The sequence below is a fragment of the Cyclopterus lumpus genome, chromosome 7 (genome assembly GCF_009769545.1).
Source record: "Cyclopterus lumpus isolate fCycLum1 chromosome 7, fCycLum1.pri, whole genome shotgun sequence".
Lineage (NCBI taxonomy): Eukaryota > Metazoa > Chordata > Actinopteri > Perciformes > Cyclopteridae > Cyclopterus > Cyclopterus lumpus.
This window is the reverse complement of record NC_046972.1, coordinates 14,231,167-14,242,508: the sequence shown is the minus strand read 5'-3', so window position 1 is coordinate 14,242,508 and position 11,342 is coordinate 14,231,167. Positions and strand designations below refer to the sequence as shown.

The following is an 11,342-nucleotide window of genomic DNA, read 5'->3' as shown; positions in this document are numbered from 1 at the left end:
GGTGAGTAAGTCAAGCACAGAGAGATCTGAGGATCTAATCACTCCATTTCACAGTGTGGAAAGATCACTTATGATGACTTATGGTACACATGTCCACATTCACACACTAGCAGCACAAATTTCAATGGCACAATATTGACAGATTTATTTCTGCTTCTTATCTTTGTTTTTTGGTGACCTCTGTGCTTGCTTGTTTGTATGTGTGTTGTGTGTGTGAGTCTGGCCTTTGCCACAGCTCTAGTTTCTACTCCAGCATAAGGTTACCCAATGTAGTCTTAGGTCAGTCACTCTGATGTAAATTGAGGAGGAAGCAGAACACTGCAGCAGTGGCAGAACTTGTCAAGAACCCTTTTTCTGCTCTCCCGTTGTGGCTTTTTACAGCATATCGTACACACATATGGTCAGTAGACTTCTTGCTGAGGAAGGTAAGGTGTGTGCTGTTTGCTGGTTATTCTGTATATGAGCTTGTTTGGGCAGTTTAGCTCCCAAACATTACCCTGTTTCTTCCTGTAACAGAAGAGGGAGCAGCTTGGCATTGCAGCTTTTCACATGTCTTGAGTCAGATTTCTTGAGAGAAACCCAACATTCAAAAGAGCTGTGGCACAACTGTAATTAAAGCTAAATACCTCAATCAGTGCAACCATCTTCATCTGTTTTGGAAACCATTTGTCATTTTAGTGAGTCACAGCAATAGTACATCTTTTTGTTACTCTGAGAGGGTTGGCAGTTCCTTCTGTAACATGAAGCAAAGTCAAACATTGACGTCATATTGAATTATTGGAAAAAACATTAGCAATTGGTCCAGCAATATCATTGGCTAATTTCCAGGTATTGATCCAAGAGCAAGTGTATTCTTCTGCAGCTTCTATTTTAGAATCATGAGAAAGTTCTGCCTGTGGTGTAAGAGGAGAGGAGGGGTTGATTTGATTTAACATTTCACATGGCTTCTATCATATCATTGGATCGTAGGTGCAGCTTTACTCATTTCGAGTGAGCCCTCTTCCTATGTGCACAATCCATCACATACGTTGTGTCTTTTACCCCTCATTGTCATTTGTTTCCTCTGCTCTTGATGAACTGCCCCTCTTTTCTTGTCAGGGTTGCTCCCTCATCATTCTGTCTATCCACCCACCTATCAACTCCCATTCTCGCACATTGTCACTCTCCCTTTCCTTGTCTTGCATTCTGTTCCCGTCCCGCCCAAACCTTCTACCCACATCCGTCTTACCAACAATTTTCATGTCCTTATCCACTCAGCCGGCCCATCTCTCTCTCTCTCTCTCTCTCTCTCTCTCTCTCTCTCTCTCTCTCTCTCTCTGTGTCTGTCTATCTCTGTCTCTGTCTCAATCTCTCTCTTTCTCTCCCTCTCTCTGTGTCTCTCTCTCTCTTTCTCTCCCCCCCCCCCCTCTTTCTCTTTCCCAGAAGTATTGCGATCACTGACACTGGTTTCAGATGGTGACTCATCTCTAGAGTCATTAATGAAACATTTGTATTAGGCGTCATTACTTGGTCACACACATGTACAGTATATGCAGTGCGTGCACACACACACGCACACACACACACACAGACACACACACACACACACATTGAAATACATGCATTCACACTAATTGAGGTACACCTCAAAGAGCAGCTCACTATTAAATGTAATCTTCATGGTGATGAAAAGGCACACTCGCTCGGGTACATTTAAATCCAGATACACATGCATGGCACAATAAGAGCAGAGTGGATTTCTAGAAGAATTAATGTGTCACAGTGCAGTATAAATGTGACCCCTGGTGTCTGGGGGAAGCCTGGCCCGTGCACAGCCCCAGTTACCCTGTGATGCTCTCTCCTACAGCCTCCATTGGGGTTATTACAGGTTGCGTACCTTAATTCTCTTTGAACAGGTGTTATGTTAGTGATTATGATAAATAATGTGTGTGGGCATGTGTGCCTGTGAGATATTGTGTATGTACAGTAGATTAGGAGTTAAAAGAGCTAGTTTCATCTTTTGGACAGATATTTTCCAAAATGTATGCCAACAATTTGACAAAGAGCTATTCAAGCATGGAACAAATAAGCCTTCCATTAGCTCGTCTTCTTTTATGTTTGTTTTTTTCGTGTTTCACAGTTACATGACTCATCACAGTGCCTTCATAAAACGCCACTGTCTTTCCATAACCGTGGAAAGAAATAGCAAGGAGTTTGTCTTTCTTTCAAAAAGATCTATTTTTTATAATCTCCATTTATAATATTTCTTTCGTTACATCTTCAGTTATCCTCTTTCTCCCCACATTTCTGTACACCCCCCCCCCACCCCCGTCTTTCTCTCACTGCTGGTTTCCAGAGAAATGGGTATCTAAGAGTATTGATACATCATCTGCTGTACAATGTCAGATACTTGTCACCTCATGAAAATTAACACAAAACAAACAATGAACCATTGAACCAGAAACACACTGACTCTCTTTCTCTGTCTATCACTCTACAGGTGTTTAACATTTTCCTGTGACTGTAAGTGCTTTGCCGAAGAGCTCTGGTACCCTGCTGCTGATTCTGGTGACTTCGCGTCCCATCTGCCCATCTGTGTGTGTGTGTGTGTGTGTGTGTGTGTGTGTTTGTGTGTGAGAGATTGTGTTATCCTGGGGTACCAAGGTTTTGCACTGGCTGAACTGCAGCCATGGATGTGGTCCTAGTAGACTTTGAGAGCCTAGATGATCTTAACGGCAGCTTTGAGGATGAGATGGACGCCTACACTGATGAGACCACAGCTCTCACAATGGACATGCCTTCAGAGCACAGCAGCCCAGGGAGCAACTACCTTATGCGAGCCTCTCAGCTTTCCTCTAAACCCGTACGCTCCTGCATTTGGGAATCCACCTCATCTATGCCCATTCCACAAACACAGACACTGGGAGTACCCCAGTCCCCAAACATGCCAACTGTAAGCAGACAAGGGCACAGTAGCTGCGCCAGTATGATCTCGAACTGGAAATTACTGCTAAACAGTGAGTGCACTAAGGAGAGTGAGACAATCTTCAGCCGGCTTGCAAAAGAGTGCTGCGAGGATCTGTTTGTAGATAAAAAAGGGCTGGATGACGGAGACCAGAAGGTCATCATCAACATCGCCGGCCTTCGTTTCGAGACACAGCTCAAAACTTTGGATCAGTTTCCCGAGACGCTGCTTGGGGATCCTTTAAAGAGGATGGACTACTTTGATCCAATGAGGAACGAGTACTTCTTTGATCGGAACCGACCAAGCTTTGACGGCATCTTGTATTATTACCAGTCAGGGGGTAAGATCCGACGTCCGGCTAACGTTCCCCTGGATGTGTTTGCAGATGAAATTTTGTTCTACGAGCTTGGAATTGAGGCCATGGAGCAGTTCAGAGAAGATGAAGGATTCATAAAGGATGTTGAGATCCCACTACCTAATAATGATGTGTACAGGCAATTCTGGTTGTTGTTTGAATACCCAGAGAGCTCAAATGCAGCCCGAGGCGTAGCGCTGGTGTCGGTTTTTGTTATTGTAATATCTATCATTATTTTCTGCATGGAAACGCTGCCAGAATTCAGAGATGAATCTGACCCAATTGTGCCCACAGCGTTACAGCCTTTCAACCAATCTACATTTCACAGTTCTGTGGCTCCATCTGGTGTAAAGCCCACAACCTTCTCTGATCCTTTCTTTGTCATTGAGTCTGCCTGCATTGCTTGGTTCTTCTTTGAGCTTTGTGTGCGATTTTGGGTGTGTCCTAGCAAAAGGGAATTTTTCAACAACCTCATGAACATCATTGACATCATATCCATAATCCCTTATTTCGTTACCGTGATTACAGAATTGGTCTCAACGCCACAAGAGAGCTCAGGACAGAACATGTCTTTGGCCATTCTGCGTATCATCCGTCTGGTCAGGGTGTTTCGTATATTCAAACTCTCACGTCACTCCAAGGGGCTGCAGATCCTGGGACAGACTCTGAAAGCCAGCATGCGTGAGCTTGGCTTGTTAATCTTCTTCCTCTTCATCGGAGTCATCCTCTTCTCCAGTGCTATCTACTTTGCTGAGGTAGATGAGCCTAACACACAGTTTGTTAGCATACCTGATGGCTTCTGGTGGGCTGTGGTTACCATGACCACTGTAGGCTATGGGGACATGTGTCCAATTACCATGGGGGGGAAAATGGTCGGCACCTTGTGTGCCATCGCAGGTGTGCTGACCATTGCATTGCCTGTTCCCGTCATTGTTTCCAACTTCAACTACTTCTATCACAGAGAAACGGAAGCAGAGGAAAAGTTGCCTTTGACAGATGCTGTTGAGGAAGCCATGAAGGCCGATGCAGGTACCAAAGAGGGCAGCAGCACCTCACTCAATAAAGCCAACGGCATCTGGCAGACCGAAAAAGGGAAATAACTGCACACAATTTAGAGTTAGAGACTTTGCCACAAAGTACGAAAGGAACATTAAAGAGAAATGAGAATATGGAGGAAATGAACTGTTATGATTTCCCTCAAATACGGGTCTAATGGAATCAATGACATACACTATTTGTACTTGTTGTATAAGGATATCCAGAATGCACTGTACTTACCTCTTGTGTGTCTAATTTGAAAATTACACTTTGTAAATAACAGACAAGCTGCATAATTCAGCTATGTTCATGTTTAAGATTGTATGTCAACATAAACTTAGGACTTTTCTTTAGTTGCATAAAAACCTAATAATAACTTTTTGGTCTTGATTTCAGTATCGTGTCCATTAATCGTTTTGCTTATAACAGTTTGCACATTATCACTGATAAGTGGAGCGAAATTGACTACTATAAAACTGTCTTCTGGGGTCAATAAAATATTGGTTCAAAACAGTCACACTTAATGAAAGGTAAAGAATGCTGCAATAGATAAAACATCTTCTGATTATTTATGATGATTTATAGGTTAAGGAAATGTGAGCAACAGTTGTTTACACTGAAAAAGACGTTTATATATACAATTTGGGCAATTCTTCTTTTTTACCTTCAGAATGCATGTTCTGTGCTGCAGTAACTGTATGAAATCGTAACCAATCTGATGGCTGATCCTACACAAATAAAAATATCATAAACAAAAACTACACAATGTTCCTGTAAGTTTCTTGAATGAGTAACATGTATAGTTCTAGTTTATATTCCTTCTGTATTTATTCATTTAAAACTTAATAGCTATTGTATTTATCCATCCTCTTAGCATGGATAACAATACTCCACTAATGTTAGCAGACAAACTGACTCCACACGAGGTATTATGATGGAGTGCCTTAATTTATGTTAGTATATTGTGCCATACATAATTTCACTGTAATATATATGTTTATCATGCATATATACTCAGTATTTTTGCTGGTTTTTTAACTTGGTTGAAAATGTAGACGTTGTAACCTCTCTCCATTCTAGTTATTTTCCACAATGCTGTCCAATAAAGAAATGCATCCTGACCATAAATACAATTTCACATATCTATTACATTACATTACATTTCATTTAGCTGACGCTTTTATCCAAAGCGACTTACATTCACTTTGGATAAAAAGTGCATCCAAAGTTAATCCCATCTGTTTTAATCTCCTTATAAACATTATTTTGTGTCAATTAGTGTAACTTGTATGGATGAAGGATGCCTTTCAGTGATATCATGATCCAAAACACGCAAATAGAAAGTGAGAAGGAAGGCAAAAATAGTTGCTGAAAAAGGGAACCTTTAAGAGGCCGGGGGACATTACAGGCCACAATGTCCCATGAGTAATTTTTAAATGATGTTGTATTGGTGTAATGTTCTCAGTATTTCTTTTATAACAATTTGTCCTGTGATAACAATCTTGGGAAGGAGAAAACAAACCAGAAATATGATCTTGAAGACCTGTGTCATGCCTGAATTTCTGGATTAGCATATGATCAAAGATTATATGTACTGTATGTGTTTTCTGTGCGTTTTACAATAGGATTCATTGTGATGAAGACATTTCGTCTGGAAAGTCACTGTTCCAAAAGTTCAGAGGCCTGAGGCCTGTGTTGTCATGGCTACAATATTATTACACCAACAAGACCATTACACTGTATTTGTATTTGTTTACATGATAACGCTCAGTATACAGTTTACTATAATGTATGCAATATATTCTTGGATTTTAAATAATGTCCTCTCCTGTTTAATATACGCTGATAAAGGTGTGTGTTTATGTGCATGTGTGTGTTTGTGTTTGTGAGAGACAGAGAGGCAGATAGCATTATTTTCGGTATTCCCCTTCAGGGACTATTTTGTCATTGCTTTCAGTAACCTGTCTCTGCTTTTACTGTAATGTTCGTATACACATACGCACACAAAGTATATGAATGTTTCAAACAACGAAAGATGCCAGTCTTCGGTTGACATGGAGTCATTCTCCAGCTGTTAGCTTCACCTGATACCTCTCTGGACTCCCCTCAACACCTCGTCTCAGGCCGACACAGGGTCCGAAGCTAAACGTATACGTTCAGCAAATACTTATTAGTAATACTTATTACCTATTTTTCTGATAAAACAATATGTAGCAGTCTAGCAGAATGAAAACAGAGCTGGCAATGAAAAGAGAGAAAGGAGGGAGGCATGACACTTGGGAGAAGATGAGAGCAGAGGTCACACGCTACCTGGTCTCTGGTGAAGGACTGTCGGACACATAGATAAGTGACAAGCAAGTGCGGAAAGAGGTTACACACACATACATCTGTATGTTCACACACACGAAGACCTTCCTCTGAGAAAATGAAGTTGGTAGCACTGTGTAATGAAACTTTCTTTAAAGCTTTTCCCATGAAGGAACTTATTTATGTAATTAAAGTAAAATAGACTAGTCAAACAGAAAAAGAAGCCTTTATCTTCATGCTCACAAGTTCTCTCATTATGTCCTTTTCCAAGATTGCAATAACAGATATTTGACTTTACTGTTAAACCTCATAATTTCAGGTCAGGTCAGGTATGGGGGCATGCGCCAAGGCAGCGCTTTGCTGCGTCCAAACTCAAATGTGACATTCTCAGCTGAAATTCTTTTATCCTTTTTTGCTGATCGTATTTGTGTAGGTGACTGCAGCAGTAGTGTTATCTTTTGCATGCAGTGTTTAAAGTTGTCTGGGACGACATATGTTTACTGCTTTGGCTCCTCAAGGCCCACAAACACAACTATAAACTATAAAAAATATATACTTTCACACATTTACACATCACGTATACAGATCTGTTCCAAAACAGGATTCCACTGTTGGTCCTCATAGTGCCTATCCAATTCAGTTGAAGTACATTTTCTTTATTGCAGGTTCTGCCTTTTATTATTCACGTTCAAACAGACTAAACTGTGCGATCAAAGAGCTGAAACTGCACAGATCCCTGTCCAGTGCTTAAAGATGCATGAGAGTGCTCCATCATTAACGAGATGCTTTGATGGAAAGTTCCACGCTGGTGTGAGAGATACGGGGAACGAGTGAGAAGACAGACAGAGGAGGCATAGGATGGAGAGAGTTTGTGTGACACGGAAGAAAGAACTGACACTCGGCTGATTTCTGTTTAATGTAAGGCCTCCCTCCTCTGAGCGCCATGCTGCGCGTTCGTCTTCATCTATAATTAACTGCGTGTGGTGATAATAGCCCACCGTCCTGGCAGGCACACACATGCAGTACTGGAAAGACCCCGATTGTAATTGCCCAGTGAAATAAAAACACAAACTTGGATTTAAATGTGTTGTTTAAAAATGTTTTGTTTGGTGCGTTTTGTACAAAAACACAACATTCATTATATATTCATTCACTACTTTTTCCCACGTTTCATATTGAGACCAAATGGGATGTTCCTTATCACCCTGTATGACTTAGAAATAGAAGGGCTTGTGAATGGCCACAAGGTCAATTACTGCGCCCGTAAGATAAATCTGCGTGGGAAATTGAAAGTGCAGTGCTTCCCCTCTCTTGACACCACTGAGGCAGACTTTCGTAGCCCTGTAGCCCCTGTTCGTAGTGGAGGTTTGAGGTACTTTTCCAGTGTATTACTATACCTACAGTAGATGGCCATCTAAAAAAAAATATATATCAATAGAATTTTAAGTATATGCTAATTTCAAAATATTTCTACCACTTTACCTTGCCTTCAGAAAGGGCTTTCTGATGGAGAACTGAAGCTGATATCCATGCTCTCTTCAAAGCTATGAGGAATATGACAGCTTCAGTTCCCTGTCAGATTGGGCTGTCTGATGGCAAGGTTTAGATGTAAAATTAAAGCACACACTTATAGACTACATTTTTTGCGGTGGCCCTTTTTCAAAAGTTGGATAGAATACGTTTTGATGCCCTCTTCCACTGCATTATATTCCTTTGCTCCCATGCTGGTTATCCTGCCTGTTTCTTCAAACTGGAGGCGTGTCGACCGCGATCTACTGAGTAATACACTGAGGCAGACAAATCCGGTTAAACTGGGTATAAATGAGTTTAATTGTGTAAGTAAGTACTATGTCGGGCTTTGTGGAAAAAGAGGACAATACGCTCAGTGAATGTATCCTGGGTAAAGAGTCCAACTTTTTTTTTAAACAAGCAGGGATGCAATTGTCTCTACTGTGCGGTAGAATGGTTGTCCATCAAGCACATTAGTATTTGTAGGTCACAAGAGAATAAGAATGAGGTTAAATGACTTTCTTGTAAACTCAGAACAGAACTATGTTTCATTGCAGCCAGTCATGGGATACATTAGAGTTGTAACATTTGACTCAAACTTAACACACATGATTCATAAAAGACTTTACCACCTTTATAGACTTGTTACTTGTTTTTTGAAAACACTAGATTTGTGTTGCCGATTGAGCAGATACAGACAAAAAGGGAAAAATAAAAACATAAAAAGGATCCGACTTGCTCATGAAAAATCCCGAGACATTCATGCGTTCTTATCCTGTCAGGCGATATTATCCTGTAAGTTAACAGTTCCATATCATACATTTCATTCACAATTAACAGCCACCCATCTTGTGATGATGGTTCTGCCTTGTGTCATCTCTATTGGCCAGTTCTGGCCTGCTAGCAAGATTTTCAGCAGAGTCATCTCTGAACACAATATCTCCTGTCATATTACATGAATTAGGTACCGTATCCCCAAAATACATGGGAATGAGATACATTTACTGCCCCACGTTTCCTCCAACATGGTTGATCCATCGACATATATTTGCTTTGTGTCCAAATATACAACCTTTCACCATCTGTAATATTCACACCAAGTTCTTTTTCCCATTTCACTTTCACGTAGCATGTTGTATTTACTAATCTTTCCATGAGCTGTTGATATAAAGTCAATATACTTCTAGATATCTTTGAATTGTTAACTGAATTATGGTTCTAATTATTAAATATATTATTATTATTTTTATTGTCAAAAAGGCTATTTTTATTGTCAAAAAGGCTATTTTTATTGTCAAAAAGGTCCTTTAATTGCAGAAATCTGAAGTGGATCTGGTTATTTAGTGGATATTTGTCTTTCAGCTCCTGAAAACACTACCATCTCTAATAATTGTGCATTTTGCTGTTATTTCTATCACACCTGTATGTCAAGTTGGGTTTTTGTCCTGTCTCCATGTTTGTTTTGTGACTTCCTGCTTTATTTTGGAAATTAACTCTCCTTTTGTTTCAGGTTCCGTGCCCTTCCTCTTGTGTCACCAGTCTGATTGTCTTGATTCCTGATTGTGTCCACCTGTTTCCCCACTTCCCTCATGTGTAGTTATAGTCTGTGTCTCCCCTTGTCCTGTGCCAGTGTGTCTGATCCTTCGTCCTGGATCGTCATTTCCAGTTTTTTTTTTCCTGTGATTTTTTGTTAGTCCTTTCCAGGTTTTTTTCCCTGTGATTTTCGAAGAAGCCTGAGCTCTTCTAACTCAAACCACATCTTGAATGTCAATCTGGTGACAGCATTCATCTGTTCAAGTAAATATTATATTTCTGTCCCCATAAGGCTTTGAATTTCCCGTCTTTCTATATATCGTTCGAGGTTTTTCCATTTTGCTTCATAATCATTGGTACCCCAATAACAAAACTGGTCGAGTTTGTGCTGCATGAAAAAAAAGGTTTATACATTTTTTGCTGATCTTCTACTTTCTGGAAAGACTCAGGGTTTAAAATATACAACTTGCCAATAGCATCTTGATAGCATTGATTACATGTTGGGCATTACAAAAAGTATAGAGTAGCTCTTTTCAACCTTGACAGGAAAAGAAGATGAAGAAAGTGAGGAGATAAATGAGACGCATGTGAGCTGGGGGAGGGGAAACTAACAACAGCATGGAGGAGACAGAAAGAGAGTGGGTAAAGAAGGAGATAACTAAAAATGTAATCCAGTTTCTCGCAATCTTCCCTCAAAAGAGAAGAAACAGTGACGTAAATGTGGCCATTGTTACAAGAACTGTTTGGATTTTGTGAACTCAACAATGTGCTGCTGGAAGTGTGCTGATTCCTGGAATGGATTATGGATGCGTGTTGCTCAATCTTTGACCTAAGTCCCCTTTCCTTCGAAACTCTCCTCTCTTATATCCTATTCTTCTGTCACAGCATTAGCCCCATCCAAATTAATTATCTGCTCCTCACCCTGCTCATTGCCTTGGATTTCTTAGAATTTCTTTGATTTCTGTGGTTTGAATACTAAACAATTTAATTTGTGATGAAGCTAAATCGATGGTTTGTTTTCATTTTGTCTTGTGTACTTTTGTAGTGAAGGTAAATTATTTCTTCAACTTGTTCATATAATATTTTCCAAAGTTGTAGGTGAATGATGAGATGTACTGTAAAGAGAGGAAAATAAATGGAAAGTGAAACTGTCAGAATTAAGACAAATGGAGAGCTGCCAGTCTGTTTCACGATGAGTATGTTCCTTAGTGCATCATCGAGACTTCATCTAATCAACTGGACTCTAAATTTGGAAGACGAAAGAACAGGAGGAAGAAAATGATTAGAAACAAAAAAAACTGCCAATCTGTCGCTGTTTACTCAGTAGGATCACTGGGTACTACTGAGGTCTGAGAACCACGGAGGACACGCACATGCACACAAAGAACACACCCATTCATTAAAACATGCACAAGTTGTGCTCCCTAGTGAAACCTTGCAACATCTGTTGAGGTCTGCCTGTTGATTAAGAATTAATCTATATGTATTTTGAACAGATCAGACAGATTACCTTTCTTCAAGACAGACAAACAAACTCAGAGTGATAATTGGTCACATGCGAGTCTTAAAAGAATTTTCGAGAAGTTTTATATCTTTTCAGAACTGTTCAGATGTTCATGACAACCAACATTTGAACAGTCTACAGCAGCTCTGTGA

The 11,342-nt window shown here is 40.2% G+C and overlaps 1 protein-coding gene across 1 annotated transcript; it reads left to right on the top strand.

Moving 5' to 3' along the window:
- Nucleotides 1-2,668: 2,668 nt before the first annotated feature.
- On the top strand, nt 2,669-4,399 carry LOC117733437 (potassium voltage-gated channel subfamily A member 10). Its single transcript, XM_034537080.1, has one exon. The coding sequence runs from the start codon at nt 2,669-2,671 to the stop codon at nt 4,397-4,399; it is 1,731 nt and encodes a 576-aa protein (XP_034392971.1).
- The last annotated feature ends 6,943 nt before the right edge of the window (nt 4,400-11,342 follow it).